This window comes from Pristiophorus japonicus, chromosome 13 (genome assembly GCF_044704955.1).
Source record: "Pristiophorus japonicus isolate sPriJap1 chromosome 13, sPriJap1.hap1, whole genome shotgun sequence".
Classification (NCBI taxonomy): Eukaryota; Metazoa; Chordata; class Chondrichthyes; family Pristiophoridae; genus Pristiophorus; species Pristiophorus japonicus.
Window position 1 is genome coordinate 108,819,141 of NC_091989.1, and position 22,355 is coordinate 108,841,495.

The 22,355-nt window shown below is 44.9% G+C and overlaps 1 protein-coding gene across 2 annotated transcripts in view; it reads left to right on the forward strand.

Moving 5' to 3' along the window:
• smpd3 (sphingomyelin phosphodiesterase 3) overlaps window positions 1-22,355 on the forward strand; it is a 694,292-nt gene that overhangs the window by 280,635 nt on the left and 391,302 nt on the right. For both annotated transcript variants that reach the window (XM_070896805.1, XM_070896804.1), the window contains exon 4: window positions 19,876-21,512. In XM_070896805.1, the coding sequence (XP_070752906.1) occupies window positions 20,169-21,512 (1,344 nt within the window). In that variant the 5' untranslated portion in view covers window positions 19,876-20,168. The remainder of the gene's footprint in view (window positions 1-19,875; window positions 21,513-22,355) is intronic.

The following is a 22,355-nucleotide window of genomic DNA, read 5'->3' on the forward strand; positions in this document are numbered from 1 at the left end:
CGATCGCTGTATCGCGTGACATTGATGTTAACGACCCTGTGTTTGTCCTGAATTACGGTCATTGTCTTAAATGGGTCGCTGGCACTCTCTTGGCCAAGGAGAGGAATAAAGTGTTTATAGTCAAACTATTGAAAGGACAAACGTGCAGAAAGCATTTGGATCAGACCAATCTGCGGTTCACCGACAACCAGGAACAACTTGAAGAGGACATCACCATCATCGATCCACCAACACACACCCAACCAGCAATCGACATCACTGTCAATCAAGAGGATGAACCCACCATTCCCAACAGTCCTGTCAGACCAGCCACGCCACAGTGCAACAATAGTCCAATTAACTCACCCATGCCAGAGTTTGAACTCAGACAGTCAACCAGGGAGCGTAGGGCCCCGGATCGTCTCAACTTGTAAATAATTTGTATCAAAGATTTGGCGGGGTGGGGGGGAGTGATGTTATGTATATAAACATTGTAACTGTGTAAGACTTGCCACCAGAGGGCGCAACTGTTGGAGGTCCAAGGGTCACCTGCACACCTCATGCAAGGGAGTATAAAAGGTTCTCTGCCATGCTGCTTAGGCACTCTGGAGTTGTATTAAAGAGACTAAGGTCATATCAGTTTTAGCTCACAGTACTCAGTTTTGTCGAGTTCATCCATAATTAACAGTCAAATATAAATATCTTTATTTTCAGCACTTTTCGGTCTTGTGCACCTTTGGAAGTGGCTTAGTGAATGGTGAGACATAACGGTACCTCCACAATAGTGATGAGCGTGAAAGGAATGGCTTGGTCATTGCTTTATGGGATGCTTTATGGTGCTGGTGTGGGTTGCCAACTGGCCAATCTGTGGCAGCCATATGGGTGTACAGTGCAAAGTTACTCATGATGAGGCCATCCCTGGCTTCCCAGGCAGCAATGAGCTTGGGTGCTAATGCCCTGTGTCCTATGCGGCATCAGGTGATTGCAGAGCAGGTTGGTGTTGTTATTGGTGCTGCTGGTATGCCTGGTGCTGCTGATGTTGGAGCTGATCGTGGTCCGATTTTGAGGACCAAGGTGAGACATGATAAACAGCACCAAAGTTGATGGAATAGATGGCAGGTGAAGTACAGATGATAGAGTTCTTCCAATGAGGTGACACTGGATGGAGACTTTGCTGGAAACACTTGCAGCCTGCAGAATCTGTGCTGGAAATGGACTGAGCAACAGCTTCTGCCTGAGGAAAGTGACCATCTATCAGGTGGGAGCTTTTACTGTACATTTCATGCTGTCAAGTAATCAGCTGGAGCAATGGCCACGGAACTCCCGCCTCAGGTTGACAGACATGGTTCCCGAGCAGCGTGAATCCTGTGGCCATGCAGTGAAATTTTTAAAATAAGTGAAAAAAGGATCTTGAACTACCTGATAATAATTTCAATTGGGTCGCTTGCCGCTGCCGGTCGGGTCGGCTCCGCGACTGGGGGAAAGGCACGTAGGAGCGAGATGAAAGCGGGTTCCTGACCCGCTATCGAAAATAATAACTTTCCCACCCAACCCGCCACCAATTGCGCCCGCTACCACCCCGAGAAATTCCAGTCAAAGTGATTGACAAAGTATTAAATAGATTTCAAATATAAAGGTTAGTTTCTCATATTAAATGCACCTTGTTCTATCACTCCACATGTAATTAGATGTTCTTAGTGTCAGCTGTGGTCCAATGGTAGCATTCTCGCTTCTGAGTCAGAAGGTTGTGGGTTCAAGCCCCGTAGGGCTCTAATCTAGGCTGATACTCCAGTACAGTGCTGAGGGAATGCTGCACTGTTGGAGGTGCCTTCTTTCAGATGATCTGCCCTCTTAGGTGAATGTAAAAGATTCCTCAGCACTATTTCAAAGAAGAGCAGGTGAGTTCTTCCTGAGGAAGGACATTCTTGCTATTGAGGGAGTGCAGCAAAGGTTCACCAGACTGATTCCCGGGATGGCGGGACTGACCTATCAAGAAAGACTGGATCAACTGGGCTTGTATTCACTGGAGTTCAGAAGAATGAGAGGGGACCTCATAGAAACGTTTAAAATTCTGACGGGGTTAGACAGGTTAGATGCAGGAAGAATGTTCCCAATGTTGGGGAAGTCCAGAACCAGGGGACACAGTCTAAGGATAAGGGGGAAGCCATTTAGGACCGAGATGAGGAGGAATTTCTTCACCCAGAGAGTGGTGAACCTGTGGAATTCTCTACCACAGAAAGTTGTTGAGGCCAATTCACTAAATATATTCAAAAAGGAGTTAGATGAAGTCCTTACTACTAGGGGAATCAAGGGGTATGGTGAGAAAGCAGGAATGGGGTACTGAAGTTGCATGTTCAGCCATGAACTCATTGAATGGCGGTGCAGGCTAGAAGGGCCGAATGGCCTACTCCTGCACCTATTTTCTATGTTTCTATGTTTCTATGTCCTGCCCAATATTTATTCCCCAACTAACAGCACTAAAACAGATTATCTGGTCATTATTTCAGTGCTGTTTGTGGGACCTTGCTGTGTGCAAATTGGCTGCCGCGTTTCTTACATTACAACAGTGACTACACTTCAAAAGTTACTTCATTAGCTATAAAATGCTTTGGGACATCCTGAGGTTATGATAGGCGTTGTATAAATGTAAGTCTTTTCTTTTTTTTTTCTCCCTTTCGATTAATATGTAATAGTGCATACAACCCCCGCAGAAAAAGCAAGCCCGTAATCTGACAATGAGGTGGGGGTTAGGGATGGAGTGGGGGTTAGAGGTGGGGTGGGGAGGGGGTGCGGCCACAGGGCTACTGAGGTACAACATTTTTTTGAGCTATACGCCGTCCACCATGGCTGCAGCAGAATGGGGTGAGTCTTATTTGCACTTATACTGTGGCTACTGATCTGAGGTAGGCAGTGACAGTGTGGATTACAGCCAGACACCTCGTTTACATTGCCTGGCTAGATTTGGGTCCATGAGGTTAAAAGTTAAATGTTGTCTAAACATTTAAATTAACCGCAGATGGGTTGACAAAGTGTTCCTCGAAGTCCAGCCGGCCTATTGAGCACTTTAGACCTTGTTTAAATTTTAAAATTTTAATTAGATTTAAAAATTCTCATCCTTGTTTTCAAATCCCTCCATGGACATGTCGACACCCTTCCTATCTGTGTGACCTCCTCCAGCCCTACAACCCTCCGAGTTCGCTGCGCTCCTCCAATTCTGGCGCATGCGCATCCATAGTTTTAATCGCTCCACTATTGGTGGCCGTGCCTTCAGCTGCCTAGGCCGTAAGCTCTGGAATGCCCTCCCTAAATCTCTCCGCCTCTCTACCTCTAGCTCCTTCTTTAAGATGCTCCTTAGAACCTACCTCTTTGATCAAGCTTTTGGTCATCAGTCCTAATTGTAATATATCTTCTTTATGACATCATAAATACACAGACTACAAGATAGCACTGCAGGAACTTGTCAGGTGACCTTGTCACCTGATGCTTTTATTGTATTTACATGAGCAGTTGCATTACCACAGTAGTCCACTTGGGAGAGCAGTAGTCTACTAGGTGGAGCTCTATATTAATCTCCCTCCTTAATGAAGAAGTAATCATAACAAATAATCATCATACATAACTTGCATGATTATACATAACAAAAGATATGGATCTATTTTGCCATACTTACAAATCAAACTTAACCACTGGTTTTCTGTTTCGAAGAGGATACCGTCGCTCTTGAACAGAACTTTCCAAACTTGGTGTCGAACTTAGACTTATTCTAGGCTGAGCCTGAGGAAAGTTTTTCTCCAAGGGATTCCCTTGATCTACATTTGAACTCTCTATAACTTCAGACTGTTTGTGTGTCTGACTTGGACTTACACTCAAATTCTGACTTTCTCTTGGATTTGTTTCTAGTACATCTGATGTAGGATATGCTACTCGTACTCTACTTGTAACAAGACTCATCAGAATTAATCAAATCATTCCAACTTTCAACTCCTTCCACATCTGTAGGTAAAATATAGTCAATGGTGAACAAACCTAACCTGTCCATGATCAAACATCTTGACCAAATATGTGCGAGGGCCACATATCTTCACTATTCTTCCTGGTAACCACTTTAACCATTCATGGTGATGGTTCTTCACTCTCACCTTCTGATTTAATTTCACACTTCTCTCTCTTACTCTACCTCTATCATGATTCTCTTTCTGTCTTAATTGTTTCTCTTCTATGGATTGTGCCAAGTTTGGCTTTAGTGGCTCGGTGTCAAAATGTGTCTAATTACATTCCTGTGAAGCGCCTTGTGATGTTTTACTACGTTAAAGGCATTATAGAAATGCAAGTTGTGTCGTTTGACTGGAGTTACACCCCACGCTGCATCAAACCCAAGAGGGGTGAGACTGTGCCTTCTCACATAGCTTTTCTCTGGACAAGCTTGTTCCACCTCCGGATTTATACATCTGTGCGTCTCAGAGGTGCTAAAGCTGCAATATAAAGGTAGCCGTAACTACCGTGCTTTGTGAGTTGCTACAAACTGAGCCCTCAGAGCTTCAATTCCACTGTAATCTTTTAGGGATTAGCAATGTCGAATCCTTTCTTCTTATTTAAAAATCATTGCATGGCTGTTCCTGGAGTGAGTGGCTGGTTTCAGTGACGCTGCAAATCCAGCTGTGAGATTACGAATTAGGGGATAATCTGAACATCAGAGACATTATCCTCTGAGCTGCACTTGCTGACAGCTCAGAATACTATGTTGCATGATGGTGGATCCGTTCAGTGACGTCTCACAAATAAGGTTGCCAACGCTTGAAAGCCAAAATACTGTGTTTCTTTATTGATGACTTTAAAGCCATCAGAAAAATAATTCTACCAATTAGCAATTACTTTACATCTGATGCATTCCTTACAATAACTACTGAACATAATCCACAAATGTTCAACAATTAATTAAAATAAAGTAGAGATGACAGCCTTTTGCCAGTGATTACATTAACAGTGTTTCAGTCTCCTGCTGACATCCAGTTAACTGTTTAAAGCATTGAATCCCAAGAAGGCTTCTTTTGGAGTAAATCTCGTGTAAATTAAACTCTAGAATGATTTTTTTTTTAAACCGTGTTTAACCCTCTGTGTAGATTTAGAATGCAAACTCACCTTCTGTAAAGCTGGAGAGGTTCTAGGGATGGCGCTATGGGAATATTGACCTACTGCACAGGTGTGGAATGCCAATTCACCACAGCAACAGCACTTCAGTAGTCCTGCATGATATTATGTTTACACTTTTTGTGCTGTGAATGTCCTCCGAGGACTGGATCGTATCTGCTTGAATTCATCTCACTTGTGATATCTTTTAACAGTCTTTGAAGGATCCTGGGCTATTTGGTTGGAAGAATAAATCTTGGCTCACTTCCAATAATAGAGCAATAGGTTGGATATGAAGATAGAGTCTGTTCTCCTCCCCCCAACCCCCACCCAATAATCGACAAATAAGCTGGATATGAACATAGACTCAACATTTTAATGGATGGGAAGTCAGGGAGTGCACAGTTTCCTGACATGTAATTCCAGTGTGGACCCGGAGTGTGTGCTGCAGAGTTTTTACCCTCGTGGTTTTTGCTTTTAGTCTCTGTGATTGGTGTGAGAACACAATGCGAATAGGACTCCAACTGTGCACATGACAACATAGGTTTCCAGGAAATGGGAATAATGTAGCAGGGCAGAGGAAAGGCCAGCCTTTTAGTGACCTTACACTGTATTGCTATTCTTTCAGAGTGCACCTTCCCTCTTCAGAGCCTTGTTCCTAGCTCCTAACTATTAGTACTGGAGAGAGAGTACCGGCCTCAGACAATAACATCAACTTGCATTTATATAGCGCCTTTAACTAGTAAACCATCCCATGATGCTTCACAGGAGCGTAATCAGATAAAATGTGACACCGAGCCACATAAAGAGATATTAGGACAGGTTATAAACGGCTTGGTCAAAGAGGTAGGTTTTAAGAAGTGACTTAAAGAATGAGAGAGGTTGAGAGGCGGTGACGTTTAGGGAGGAAATTCCAGAGCTTAGGGTCTAGGAAGCAGAAGGTACAGCCGCCAATGGTGACGTGAAGGAAATTGGAGATGCACAAGAGACCAGAATTGGAGGAACACAGAGATCTTGGAGGGGTTGTAGGGTTGGAGAGATGGGGGTGGGAGGGATGGTGAGGCCATGGAGAGATTTGAACACAAGGATGAGAATTTTAAAATCTAATTTTTAAAGTGTGCAACTAGTTTGACCAGATGGATTGTTAATGTCCATCCTGGAGACCACCAGCTGTAAGACCCAGCCCACTCCAGCAGCCACACCCTGTGTGCACTGTCTTTGTGTAAGGGTTGTGTGCGGAGAGAGCACCCGCACAGCAACACTGATACCTCTTTACTCGGAGGAAATGTATGTGGCTGAAGCAAGTTTTGGAATCAATGAAAGAGACTGGGATATAAATGTTGCAGTGATGAACCTGGTAGAGAATTATTAATTAAGTTGTCCCTAACTGTGCAGCTGTCAAAGCACAGCCTTCATCACATGGAGTGTGTGCCTACATTTACAGCAGATATGCCAGTAATGAAACAACGCCTCATTCTTCATTCAGTACTCTTCCATCTTGCTTCAATCAGCTCTGCACTTGCTGCAGGTGAGCCTGCACATTAAACACCCAAACTGCTTATAATGTGCACAAAGATCAGCAGCCCGTGTCCTAACTCGCCCAAGTCCTGCTCATCCATCACCCCTGTGCTCACTGACCTATATTTGCTCCTGTTTAAACAACGCCTTGATTTCAAAATTCTCATCCTTGTTTACGAATCCCTCCATGGCCTTGCCCCTCCCTATTTCTGTAATCTCTTTCAGTCCCACAACCCCCAGAGACGCCTGCGCTCCTCAAATTCTTCCCTCTTGAGCATCCCTGATTATAACTGCTCAATCATTGGTGGCCGTGCCATCGGCTGCCTGGGCCCTAAGCACTGGAACTTCCTCCCTAAACCTCTCCGTCTCTCTATATCTCTTTCCTCCTTTAAGACGCTCCTTAAATCCTACCTCTTTGACCAAGCTTTTGGTCATCTGCCGTAATTTCTTCTTTTGTGGCTCAGTGTCAAATTTATTTGTTTTGTCTTATAACATTCCTGTGAAGTGCCTTGGGACGTTTTACTACATTAAAGGTGCTATATAAATACAAATTGTTGTTAATTTTCCGATTCACCAACAAGCAGCCGTTTCATTTTGGCAGCCCATGCAAATGTTACATTTAACATAAGAACATAAGAAATAGGAACAGGAGTAGGCATATGGCCCTTCGAGCCTGCTCCGCCATTTAATACGATCATGACTAATCCGATCATGGACTCAACTCCACTTCCCTGCCCGCACCACATAACCCCTTAATCTCTTATTGGTTAAGAAACTATCTATCTCTGTCTTAAATTTATTCAATGTCTCAGCCTCCAGAGCTCTCTGAGGCAGTGAATTCCACAGATTTACAACCCTCTGAGAGAAGAAATTCCTTCCCATCTCAGTTTTAAATGGGCGGCCCCTTATTCTAAGATTATGCTCCCTATCATATTGGGGAAGAGTGACAATTATATGGCAGGGGGATGGGAACCAATGCAGGGAGACAGAGGGAAACAAAAAGGAGACAAAAGCAAAAGACAGAAAGGAGATGAGGAAAAGTGGAGGGCAGAGAAACCCAAGGCAAAGAACAAAAAGGGCCACTGTACAGCAAAATTCTAAAAGGACAAAGGGTGTCAAAAAAACAAGCCTGAAGGCTTTGTGTCTTAATGCAAGGAGTATCCGTAATAAGGTGGATGAATTAACTGTGCAAATAGATGTTAACAAATATGATGTGATCGGGATTACGGAGACGTGGCTCCAGGATGATCAGGGCTGGGAACTCAACATCCAGGGGTATTCAACATTCAGGAAGGATAGAATAAAAGGAAAAGGAGGTGGGGTAGCATTACTGGTTAAAGAGGAGATTAATGCAATAGTTAGGAAGGACATTAGCTTGGATGATGTGGAATCTATATGGGTAGAGCTGCAGAACACCAAAGGGCAAAAAACGTTAGTGGGAGTTGTGTACAGACCTCCAAACAGCAGTAGTGATGTTGGGGAGGGCATCAAACAGGAAATTAGGGGTGCATGCAATAAAGGTGCAGCAGTTATAATGGGTGACTTTAATATGCACATAGATTGGGCTAGCCAAACTGGAAGCAATACGGTAGAGGAGGATTTCCTGGAGTGCATAAGGGATGGTTTTCTCGACCAATATGTCGAGGAACCAACTAGGGGGAAGGCCATCTTAGACTGGGTGTTGTGTAATGAGAGAGGATTAATTAGCAATCTCGTTGTGCGAGGCCCCTTGGGGAAGAGTGACCATAATATGGTGGAATTCTGCATTAGGATGGAGAATGAAACAGTTAATTCAGAGACCATGGTCCAGAACTTAAAGAAGGGTAACTTTGAAGGTATGAGGCGTGAATTGGCTAGGATAGATTGGCGAATGATACTTAAGGGGTTGACTGTGGATGGGCAATGGCAGACATTTAGAGACCGCATGGATGAACTACAACAATTGTACATTCCTGTCTGGCGTAAAAATAAAAAAGGGAAGGTGGCTCAACCGTGGCTATCAAGGGAAATCAGGGATAGTATTAAAGCCAAGGAAGTGGCATACAAATTGGCCAGAAATAGCAGCGAACCTGGGGACTGGGAGAAATTTAGAACTCAGCAGAGAAGGACAAAGGGTTTGATTAGGGCAGGGAAAATGAAGTACGAGGAGAAGCTTGCAGGGAACATTAAGACGGATTGCAAAAGTTTCTATAGATATGTAAAGAGAGAAAGGTTAGTAAAGACAAACGTAGGTCCCCTGCAGTCAGAATCAGGGGAAGTCATAATGGGGAACAAAGAAATGGCAGACCAATTGAACAAGTACTTTGGTTCGGTATTCACTAAGGAGGACACAAACAACCTTCCGGATATAAAAGGGGTCAGAGGGTCTAGTAAGGAGGAGGAACCGAGGGAAATCCTTATTAGTCGGGAAATTGTGTGGGGGAAATTGATGGGATTGAAAGCCGATAAATCCCCAGGGCCTGATGGACTGCATCCCAGAGTACTTAAGGAGGTGGCCTTGGAAATAGCGGATGCGTTGACAGTCATTTTCCAACATTCCATTGACTCTGGATCAGTTCCTATGGAGTGGAGGGTAGCCAATGTAACCCCACTTTTTAAAAAAGGAGGGAGAGAGAAAACAGGGAATTATAGACCGGTCAGCCTGACCTCAGTAGTGGGTAAAATGATGGAATCAATTATTTAGGATATCATAGCAGCGCATTTGGAAAGAGGTGACATGATAGGTCCAAGTCAGCATGGATTTGTGAAAGGGAAATCATGCTTGACAAATCTTCTGGAATTTTTTGAGGATGTTTCCAGTAGAGTGGACAAGGGAGAACCAGTTGATGTGGTATATTTGGACTTTCAGAAGGCTTTCGACAAGGTCCCACACAAGAGATTAATGTGCAAAGTTAAAGCACATGGGATTGGGGGTAGTGTGCTGACATGGATTGAGAACTGGTTGTCAGACAGGAAGCAAAGAGTAGGAGTAAATGGGTACTTTTCAGAATGGCAGGCAGTGACTAGTGGGGTACCGCAAGGTTCTGTGCTGGGGGCCCAGCTGTTTACACTGTACATTAATGATTTAGACGAGGGGATTAAATGTAGTATCTCCAAATTTGCGGATGACACGAAGTTAGGTGGCAGTGTGAGCTGTGAGGAGGATGCTATGAGGCTGCAGAGTGACTTGGATAGGTTAGGTGAGTGGGCAAATGCATGGCAGATGAAGTATAATATGGATAAATGTGAGGTTATCCACTTTGGTGGTAAAAACAGAGAGACAGACTATTATCTGAATGGTGACAGATTAGGTAAAGGAGAGGTGCAACGAGACCTGTGTGTCATGGTACATCAGTCATTGAAGGTTGGCTTGCAGGTACAGCAGGCGGTTAAGAAAGCAAATGGCATATTGGCCTTCATAGCGAGGGGATTTGAGTACAGGGGCAGGGAGGTGTTGCTACAGTTGTACAGGGCCTTGATGAGGCCACACCTGGAGTATTGTGTACAGTTTTGGTCTCCTAACTTGAGGAAGAACATTCTTGCTATTGAGGGAGTGCAGCGAAGGTTCACCAGACTGATTCCCGGGATGGTGGGACTGACCTATCAAGAAAGACTGGATCAACTGGGCTTGTATTCACTGGAGTTCATAAGAATGAGAGGGGACCTCATAGAAACGTTTAAAATTCTGACGGGTTTCGACAGGTTAGATGCAGGAAGAATGTTCCCAATGTTGAGGAAGTCCAGAACCAGGGGTCACAGTCTAAGGATAAGGGGTAAGCCATTTAGCACCGAGATGAAGAGAAACTTCTTCACCCAGAGAGTGGTGAACCTGTGGAATTCTCTACCACAGAAAGTAGTTGAGGCCAATTCACTAAATATATTCAAAAGGGAGTTAGATGAAGTCCTTACTACTAGGGGGATCAAGGGGTATGGCGAGAAAGCAGGAAGGAGGTACTGAAGTTGCATGTTCAGCCATGAACTCATTGAATGGCGGTGCAGGCGAGAAGGGCCGAATGGCCTACTGCTGAAGGTATTTTTCTATGTTTCTATGTTTCTATCAGTGGAAACATCCTCTCTGCATCCACCTTGTCAAGCCCCCTCATAATTTTAAATGTTTCGATAAGATCACCTCTCATTCTTCTGAATTCCAATCAGTAGGGGTCCAACCTACTCAACCTTTCCTCATAAGTCAACCCCCTCATCTCCGGAATCAACCTTGTGAACCTTCTCTGAACTGCCTCCAAAGCAAGTATATCCTTTCTTAAATATGGAAACCAAAACTGTACATAGTATTCCAGGTGTAGTCTCACCAATACCCTGTATAACTGTAGCACGACTTCCCTGCTTTTATACTCCATCCCCTTTGCAATCAAGGCCAAGATTCCATTGGCCTTCCTGATCACTTGCTGTATCTGCATACTAATCTTTTGTGTTTCGTGCATAAGTACCCCCAGGTCTAGCTGTACTGCAGCACTTTGCAATTTTTCTCCCATAATAACTTTCTCTTTGATTTTTTCTGCCAAAGTACATGACTTCATACTTTCCAACATTCTACTCCATCTGCCAAATTTTTGCCCACTCACTTAGCCTGTCTATGTCCTTTTGCAGATTTTTTGTGTCCTCCTCACACATTGCTTTTCCTCCCATCTTTGTCTTGTCAGCAAACTTAGCTACATTACACTCGGTCCTTTCTTCCAAGTCGTTAATATAGAGTGTAAATAGTTGGGGTCCCAGCATTAATCCCTGCGGCACCCCACTACTTACTGATTGCCAACCCGAAAATGAACCATTTATCCCGACTCTCTGCTTCCTGTTAGTTAGCCAATCCTCTATCCATGCTAATATATTACCCCCAACCCCGTAAACTTTTACCTTGTGCAGTAACCTTTTATGTGGCACCTTGTCAAATGCATTCTGGAAGTCCAAATACACCACATCTACTGGTTCCCCTTTATCCACCCTGTTCGTTACATCCTCAAAGCAAATTTGTCAAACATGACTTCCCCTTCATAAATCCATGCTGACTCTGCCTGACTGAATTATGCTTTTCCAAATGTCCTGCTACTGCTTCTTTAACAATGGACTCCAACATTTTCCCAACCACAGGTATTAGGCTAACTGGTCTATAGTTTTCTGCTTTTTGTCTGCCTCCTTTTTTAAATAGGGGCGTTACATTTGCAGGTTTCCAATATGCTGGGACCTCTCCAGAATCCAGGGAAATTTGGTAAATTACAACCAATGCATCCACAATCCCTGCCGTTACTTCTCTTAAGACCCTCGGATTTATCCGCTTTTAATCCCATTATCTTACTGAGTACCACCTCCTTAGTGATTGTGATTGTGTTAAGTTCCTCCCCCCCTATCCTTGACTATTGTTTGTGTCCTCAAAATTATTTGTTCAGAGTTTCTGCCATCTCCATGTTCCCCATTACTAATTCCCCGGTCTCGTCCTCTAAGGGACCAACATTTACTTTAGCCACTCTTTTCCTTTTTATATACCAATAGAAACTCTTGCTATCTGTTTTTATATTTTGTGCTTGTTTACTTTCATAGTCTATCTTACCTTTCATAATCATTTTTTTAGTCATTCTTTGCTGGCTTTTAAAAGCTGTCCTCCCACTAGTTTTCGCCACTTTGTATGCCCTTGTTTTTAATTGGATACTGTCCTTTATTTTTTTAGTTAACCACGGATGGCTATCTTTTCTTTTACAACCTTTTCTCCTCACTGGAATATATTTTTCTTCAGAGTTGTGAAATATCTCCTTAAATGTACACCACTGTTCATCAACCGTCCTGCACTTTTATCTATTTTCCCAGTCCACTTTAGCCAACTCTGCCATCATATCTTCATAGTCTCCTTTATTTAAGCCTAGTACGCTGGTTTGAGATGCAACTTTCTCACCTTCCATCTGAATTTGAAATTCAACTATGCTATGATCACTCATTCCAAGGGGTTCCTTTACTAGGAGATTGTTTATTAATCCTTAAATTACACAGGACCAGATCCAAGATAGCCTGCCTCCTGGTTGGTTCTGCGACCCGTTCCTTATGCACTCTATGAACTCTTCCTCAAGCTACCTCTCTTCCTCACAAACCGGCTAACGACCCACCTCTGCCTTCACTCCACCCCCTGCCCCATCTGGGCATCAGGCTGCTGCTTTATTTGTCTCACTAGAGAGTAAGTTTTGGCAGTGTCAATTGCGATGTCAGTAAGGAAGATTGTGATGTCCCTTCCCATATCACTGTATCGCAATTAACGGTGGGTTAACCAAAGAGCGGGGTTGGCAGGCTTTGTGAGTGATTTACCTTCCCAGCAAAGAGCAGTGCGGATACAGGGGGATAGGTTTAACTGAATAAGATATTGAAACATTTAGCAAAAAGAAAAATCCTTCAGCCAGTTTTCCCTTCCTGTGAACAGTTGGATTCACTGATGAAGGGTCCGTGGGGTGCAGGAGGATGGTGATGACTCAAAAACCTAGCAACAAAGTCAACGTACATCAAAGGAGCACAGGTTTAACATAAATGAACAAAGTGTTGTTTAAAGGAAGGATGTATTTCTGAGTTATGGGAAGGAAAGGGCGAGTGGATGGTTTTGACATTGTGATTTTCTCTCATACAATTGTAGCGCTGATACAGATAACAAGAGGAGAGCTCATTAGGTGCTTCCGTGCTGAATACAGTCCCTATGGAAGCTCGAGACTTCGCCTCGGCTAATGATTGAATGGCCATTCCTTTCAGAACAGCAGAGATAGCTCTCTGAGAGAGAAAAGCACCTCCCCTTTCCTCTAATAGGTGTCATTGCTGGTGAGAAATCCATATTTTCGTCAATACTTTACTCAAGAAAATCAAACACTTTTCCTCCTCTCCACAAACCTCTCCTAATATTGACTTCTTATAAACAAAAGGGTATTGGACACAATTTGACCGAGTTCCAAATGCTGAGCAGGTCTCTGGGCCAGGAGCTAATAATGTCCCCTGCCGTACACAGCACCAGTCAGCAGTGTCAGGCCAGCCAGCCATAAACAGGGCAATGGCTGAGCTTCGGCCGCAGGGCATGAAGTAATGAGGAACTCAGCTAGCCATCAGGGTGGCAGTCTGTGAACCTATGTGTTGAATAACTGACATTTATTGTAAGTAATGAGAGCTGATTAGTGGTTGATAGAGGTTCGCAGTACACCTAGTAATAAACAATTAGCAAAAGAAAGCACTCTACATAGTAATGCCGTAATACAGTGCAGTGCAATAACAATGCATAATGTTGTGTTACAGTGCAATATTAATAATATAGTACAGTGGTGCTATATTATAATGCAATTGCTAATGATATAGTGATGATACACTAAGGATATTATGATGCTGAATTGCATTGAAAAACCATATTGATATAGTAATGCTATGTTACAATGCGATACTGATGGTAGACTTTGGTGGACATCGCTAGACTACGTTTCTGCTTTGAACTACACTGGATTATACCACTACATTTCGACACTGGACTACACTGGTTTATACTGTAAGACTATCTGCTGTTTCTCCATCTCTGCTGATAAAGTTTATTTGCGTTTGTGTCTCTGCTGAACTGCTGAACTGGCTCTACTGGTTTTCAGCTCTGCTGGCTTCTAGCTAGCAGCCGCTGTTTCACCCTCTACCGGTTTTCAACTTTGCTGGTCGCTGGCTGTGGTTTTATGGCGATCTACCGCGATCTATAAACATCATCTTTCTGCACTCTCCTTCCTACAGCACATCCGCGAACTCTCCACACTTCAAATAGCTTCTGGACTTCACTCGCCTGCTTTGGACAGCAGTTCGTCGATGCTCCGTGCTGGCCCCATTCTGTTCATATCAGCTTTGTCCTTCCATGGGACCTCTTACTTTGCCCTTTGTCTCCCTACTATTGTATCCCCTTAACTACTATATTTAAACAGACCTATGTAACCTGAGCTTTTCCCCTGTCCGTTCCCGTGCGCACTTTGGTTGCCGCTCCGGACCCAAGCCATTCAATACATTTCCACTTTTACCCCCTCTTTGCTTTTCTCTTTATCCCTCCTTGACCGGTCTCTCCTGTCGTCGTGTCTCTTTTCATCTGTCCTCTCTCAGATACTCTGTCCTTCCAAATTCCTACCCCAACCCTCCATTACTCTTCGACCTTGCTACTCTCCAGCCGTCGCCCCAAGCTTGACTCCCTCCTAGATCAGCCTGCAGCTTCCCTCCGTGCCTCTCTTGGCATCTTTCAAAGGGCCCATCGAGGCACTCGTCGCTGCCTCCTTATGAGTAGCAACCCCAAGTGTCCCATCCTGCTTTCTCGCTGACCTTCCTGCCCGTGCGCCCACTGGGGGCTAATCTCGCCAATCTCCTCCTTGTTCAACTCACCACCCCTGCCCCCAGCGCTGACACTTGCAGTGGGGCAGCCATCACCGACCCTCTCCACATCTCACTGCAGAATGTCCATTCACTTGCCATCCATGAGCTTATTGTGGATGATGGCATCGACATCATGGCCCTGGCAGAAACTTGGTTGAGGGGTGATGACACCTAATCCTTAAATGAAGCCTCCCTGCCTGGCTATTCCTTCCACCACTTGCCCCGCTCAGACCACCATTGTGGCTCTCATCAGCAAATCACACCTTGGTCTGTCCCCCTACTCCTCTGGCACTTTCTCTTCCTTTGAGCATCTCACCGTATTCCACCCATTCATCTCTAATTAAAAATTCTCCTTCTCTACCGCCCACCAAAGTATCATAAAAATTTTATTACCGATATGTCTTCACTATTTTCCTCCCTCAGACTCTGCACCGAACGACTTCTCATCCTCAGTGATTTCAACCTCCATCTAAATGATCATGCTCTCTCTCGTCTGAGTTCACTAGTCTCCTATACTCCCTTAATCTCTCTCTCCATATAAGCACCCCAACCCATATTCACAGCCACCGCCTTGACCTTGCTGTCTCTTGTTTCCTCAATACTCCCATCCTGTCAATCGCAGATAAGGCCATCTCTGACCACTTCCTCGTATCGCTCTCCACCCACATCCCCCTTCCAACCCCCTCCCCTCCAAAGCTCCAACCCTACCACCTTTTGAGTCCACCCCTGGAAAACTCTCCCGACTCTCTTATAGCTGCACTTATTAACTCCCAACAGTCTAGTCTTTGGCCCTCCATTCACCATGACATTTCTGCAGCTACCGATCAGCTCAGTCACATCCTCACCAGTACTTACATTTCTGAAATGAGCTTTCGATCACAATTACTCTCTCTCATCCTGGCTATTCCCCATGGTACAGCCCTGATCTTCACTCCCTTAACTCCAAGGGGCGCAGACTTGAACGGATATGACGAACAACTGGTATTCACTGCCAGATCTGTCTGGACCACATCAACATCATCATCATAGGCAATCCATCGAAACGCCAAAAAGGGATGAGTTCACAGGTGTTTCAATGAAGCACCTAATATTCTATGTCCCATCTTGAAGGGTTTAAGATGCCTGTGAGTGTTTAATGTGTGGTAGCCACCATATGGGCTTGACAGAGCTAGGTTTTGGTCCATTGGCTGCACAGACCTAATGCTCACACATATCGCAGTGTGGGCTGGCCCGTGCTGCCCCTGGGCCCTCGCCTCTTCTAGGCCCCGAACTCACGCCTCTCCTGGGCCCCGATCACGTCCCTCTATGAACTCTTGCCGCTCCTCCGCCCCGACATCGCCGCTCCAGCTGTACCTGCTTGCACTGCAATCAGCGACCTGGATTTGGGTAACGTCGAATCCAATCGCCCTCAATATGTTTCTGGACCACATAAAGCATTATCGGGTCCTGCTCTCGTCTGCCAAAATTGCTCACAATACCAGAATCATTCTGGAATATAAAGAGAAACCTTGGCTTCTATTTTCTACTGCTAACTGCCTTCTTAAATCCCTCTCCCCAGGCTCCGCCCTCACCTGCAACAACAAAGAGTGGACTTCTTTGTCTCGAAGATTGAGACCATGCATTCAGCCTCATCTGCCTCTTTCCTGCCTTCCCCTAGCCCACCGGGCCAAACTTCCTCCAAAGATCCCCCCTGCCCTAGCTCTGACCTCACATCTTTCTCCAGTTTCTCTCCGATCTCCCCTCATGACCTTTCCAAGCTCATCCTGTCCATGAGACCCACTTCCTGCTTCCTTGACTCTATTCCCACCAAACTGCTGACCACCCAACTTCCTTTTCTGGCTCCCATGTTAGCTGACATTGTTAATAGTTCTCTCTCCTCAGGTACTGTCCCCTTCTCCTCAAATCTGCCGTCATTACCCCTCTCCTTAAAAAAACAATCCTCGACCCCTCCGTCTTTGCAAATTACTGCCCCATCTCCAACCTCCCTTTCCTCTCCAAAGTCCTTGAACATGTTTCCTCCCAAATCCATGCCCATCTTTCTCGCAACTCCATGTTTGAATCCCTCCAATCCGGTTTCCATGCCTCCCACAGTACCGAAACGGCTCACATCAAAGTCACAACTGACATCCTTTGTGACTATGATAAAGGCAAACTATCCCTCCTCGTCCTTCTTGACTTGTCTGCAGCCTTTGACACAGTTGACCACGCTATCCTTCACCAACGCCTCGCCACCGTCATCCAGCTGGGTGGGATTGCACATGCCTTTTCCATTCTTATCTATCGAATCATAGCCAGAGAATTACCTGCAACAGCTTCTCTTCCCACTCTCGCATCATTACATCTGGTGTTCCCCAAAGATCTATCCTTTCCCCCCTCCTATTTCTCATCTACATGTTGCCCCTTGGTGACATCATCCGAAAACACAGCGTCAGTTTCCACACGTACGCTGATGACACCCAGCTCTACCTCACTACCACTTCTCTCGACCCGTCCTCGGTCACTAAATTGTCAGACTGCTTGTCTGACATCCAATCTCCAATTGAATATTGGGAAGACCGAAGCCATTGTTTTCGGTCCCCGCAACAAACTCCGTTCCATAGCCACTGATTCCATCACCCTGCCCAATTTTTGTCTGAGGCTGAACCACACTGTTCGTAACCTTGATGTCATATTTGACCCTAAAATGAGCTTTCGACCACATATACGCAGTATAACTAAGACCGCCTATTTCCACCTCTGTAACATCGCCCATCTCCTCCCTTGCCTCAGCTTCATCCATGCATTTGTTACTTCTAGACGTGTCTATTCCAATGCATTCCTGGCTGGCCTCCCACATACTACCTTATGTAAACTAGAGGTGATCCAAAACTCATCTGCTCGTGTCCCAACTCGCACCAAGTCCCATTCACCCATCATTCCTGTGCTCGCTGACCTACATTGATTCCCGGTTAAGCAATGCCTTGACTTCAAAATACTTATCCTTGTTTTCAAATCCCTCCATGGCCTCGCCTCTCCCTATCAAAATAATCTCTTTCAGCCCCACAACCCCCTGAGATGTCTACGCTCCTCTAATTCTGCCCTCTTGAGCATCCCTGTTTATAATCGCTCAACCATTGGTGGCCGTTCCTTCTGTTGCCTAGGTCCTAAGCTCTGGAACTCCCTGCCTAAACCTCTCAGCCTCTCTTTCCTCCTTCAAAATGCTCCTTATAACCTAACTCTTTGACCAAACACTAATTTCGACATTAATTTCCCCTTATATGGCTCGGTGTCAAATTTTGTCTCATGATATTCCTGTGAAGCACCTTGGGACGTTTCACTACGTTAAAGGTGCTATATAAATACAAGTTGTTGTTGGTATATCATCTAGTGGTATAGTTGTGTTATATTGCAGTGCAGTAAACTAATAATACAGTAGTGATGTATTATAGTGGGGTATATATCAATGATATGGTAGTGCTGAATTATGCTTGAAATACATTATTGATATATTAGTGCTGTATTGCAGAGCTGAACACCAATGATATAATAGTGCTGTATTATAGTCACACTGATGATAAAATAGTGCTGTATTGCAGTGACACACTAACGATATAATAGTGCTGTATTGCAGTGACACACTAATGATATAATAGTGCTGTATTACAGTGACACATTAATGATATAATAGTGCTGTATTACAGAGCTGAACTATGATATAATAGTGCTGTATTACAGTGACACATTAATGATATAATAGTGCTGTATTACAGTGACACACTAATGATATAATAGTGCTGTATTACAGAGCTGAACTATGATATAATAGTGCTGTATTACAGTCACACATTAATGATATAATAATGCTGTATTACAGTGACACACTAATGATATAATAGTCCTGTATTACAGAGCTGAACTATGATATAATAGTGCTGTATTACAGTGACACATTAATGATATAATAGTGCAGTATTACAGTGACACACTAATGATATAATAGTGCTGTATTACAGAGCTGAATAATGATATAATAGTGCTGTATTACAGTGACACACTAATGATATAATAGTGCTGTATTACAGTGATACACTAATGATATAATTGTGCTGTATTACAGTGACACACTAATGATATAATAGTGCTGCATTACAGAGTGACACGCTACTTTGGGCATGGGAAGACTACCTATCCTGGGATGGAGGCTAATTTAAATGGCGGTGTCACAACCTGGTTACATCAACAGGGCACAGGCTGTATTACAGTGCGGCAGATTAATAGAGCAGTTGTTGAAGGGTGAAGTTCTCTTGTGTTTAATGGTTATTAGGGGGGGTGAAGCTCATGTTTCTGATGGTTGCTGATAGTGAGCCTCTCGTATGCCTGATGGCTGTTGATAGTGAACCTCTCATGTCCCAGATGATTGTTGATGCTCTCTTATTCATAAGTGGTGGTGAGAGATTCAAAGTGAATGTAATTTTACAGGTTTGACGTACAGAAAACCGCAGCAAAAGTCAGGAAAATTGCTGCAACATTTCTGAGATTTGTTTCAAGGTATGCTTTTGGGGAAGGAAGATGTTGCCTGCCTCTGCACCCTATCTGGCAATGCTGTATGTGATCTGTAATTGTTCGATTCTGTCACAGCGTGCAAAAGAGGGGACAGGATTAATAAATTGATGTACATTTAGTAAGTATTAAAAGTTTTGAAATATGTTGCCTGGATTTTAGAGGAGGGCCTAACAAATGTAGCTTGTATTGTCTCCAGAGCCTTGGTGAATGGGCGAGTGAGCACTCAGTGCATCTATTGTGCCTCTGGCCAACTGTTCATTTACATATTGTAACAAATAAAGAGAAGACTCGCTGTGTACACTCTCCTCAGCAAGGTGCGAACTCCAGTTCATGCTATCGATAATCATTTTCCTTTTGTGCTTCCTATAGGTGCTTTCCTGCTGCTGTTCTGCGGAATGAAGGTTTAAGCTGAAATATTTCCAATGGGCTTTGAATGGATCTGCACAGACCAGACCTGCACAGTCTCCATGTCTACCAATTTCTGAGAAGCAGCTCATTAAACACTGCCCTTGTACTTCTGCACTTTCCTTAAAAATAAAATGGTGGAAATGTCTCCTCGATGATTAAATCGAGTCATCTGAGATATCCGTCTACTTTCCCAATATGGTGATGACTCTGGCATGATGTAGGAGTTCGTACACTGCAGCCATCATTCAGTTGCCATGGTTTTGTATACATCCTCTTTTCCTAACTCCTTCCTACAAACCCTTCACTCCCTGGCCTGGGCACTTATATTTCCCTGCTACTGGCTGACTGACCGACTGTTGGTGTCCTTCCTGCCTACTACCTATGAGAAGCATCAAAGGGGAGATGATCCATGTTACCTGCGGGCACTCTGCCTTACCATTGTCCTGCCCATCTGCCTGGCGTCGCTGCTTGCTTCTCTGCCATTTGCATTGATAGGTTTTGTGATCTGGGCCCCTCTGCAGTCTGCCCGGAGGCCATACGTTTACTCACGATTCGAGGAGAAGTCCGGAACTAGCGTGGCGACGGGGCCCGGCAACTGGCGAGCAGCGGGCAGGAGAAGCTTCTGCTTTGCCACGGCCAACGTCTGCCTGCTGCCTGATTCCTTGGCCCGTTTCAACAACCTCTCCAACACCCAGATTAGATCCTGGGAGGTGGGCAAGAGGATCCGAAACGGGGCCAGCCGACCTCAAATTAAGATTTACATCGACTCCCCGACCAACACGTCCATAAGTGCGGTAAGCTGGAGCAGCCTGGCGTGCCCTCACGGCAGTGATAATGCCAACCGGGCCAACAGCACGGGCATCAAACGGACTTCCTCCCTGGACTACAAAGGAGACAACTTCATGGGCAACTGCAGCGAGGACGGTAAGGACTCCAAGCTTTGCGGAGGGGAGCAGAGCGATGGGGACAGTAACTCCTGCGTTGTTCGTATCAGTGGCGACGAGGCAGCCCACTTTCCCAGCAAGGAGACAGACACCCCCGACGTGCAGGTCACCATAACCGAGCCCGCAGACCAGCCAGGGGAGACAGAAACCGAAGACGAGAAACGTCAGACCCCCAATCATAAACAGAGAGATGGGGACGGTGGCAGTTTGGATAGCAACACAGCCTCCAGAGAATCCCTGATCAAGTTCAGGATTGCCGACGGCACGATGGACAGCAGCGGTGCCCCCAATAACAAGTTCGTCTACAAGGCTTCAATCATGAAGAAAGCCTCGCTGAAGAAAAAGAGGCACCTGGGCGACATGTTTGACCACGAGCTTTCGGCCTTTTTCCCTGCCAACCTGGACTTCCTCTGCCTGCAGGAGGTGTTTGACAAGCGGGCGGCAGAGAAGTTGAAAGCCCAGTTGAATCCATACTTTCAATACATTCTGTACGATGTGGGGAAGTACGCTTGGCATAGATGCTGCAGCTTCAAGTTTTTGAACAGCGGGCTATTTTTTGCAAGCCGTTACCCAATTTTAGATGTTGAATTTCAGTGTTATCCTAACGGGAAAGGAGATGATTCGCTGGCAGCCAAGGGTGCCCTGTTTGTAAAGGTAGGCCTCGATCGGTGAAAATGTTCATTAGTCTTAAGGACAAAAGGAAACATAAAAAAACTAATGCTGAGTGATACTGTCCACGGGAGAGAGTGACTGTCCACAGGAGTGATTGTGTGATACTGTCCATGGGGGAGAGTAACTGAGTGATACTGTCCACAGGAGAGAGTGACTGTCCACAGGAGTGATTGTGTGATACTGTCCATAGGAGAGAGTGACTGCCCACAGGAATGACTGTGTGATACTGTCCATGGGGGAGAGTGACTGAGTGAGACGGCCCATGGGAGTGATTGAGTGAGACTGTCAATGGAAATGACTGAGTGATACTGCCCATCAGAGAGAGTGACTCATTGAGACTGTTCATGGGAGCGAGTAACTGAGTGATACTGTCCATGGGAGTGACTGAGTGAGACTGTCCATAGGAGTGACTGATTGATACTGTCCATGGTTGAGAGTGACTGAGTGATACTGTCCATGGGAGTGACTGAGTGAGACTGTCCATGGGAGAGAGTGACGGATACTGTCCATAGGAGTGACTGAGTGATACTGTCAATGGAAGAGAGTGACTGAGTGATACTGTCCATGGGAGAGAGTACTGATATTGTCCATAGGAGTGACTGAGTGATACTGTCCTTAGAAGTGACTGAGTGATAATGTCCATTGGAGAGAGTGACTGAGTAATACTGTCCATGGGAGAGAGTGACTGAGTGAGACTGTCCATGTGAGACTGAGTGATACTATATACGGCAGTGACTGAGTGATACTGTTCATGGGAGAGAGCGACTGAGTGAGACTGTGCATGGGAGTGAGTGACAGAGTGATACTGTCCATGGGAGTGACTGA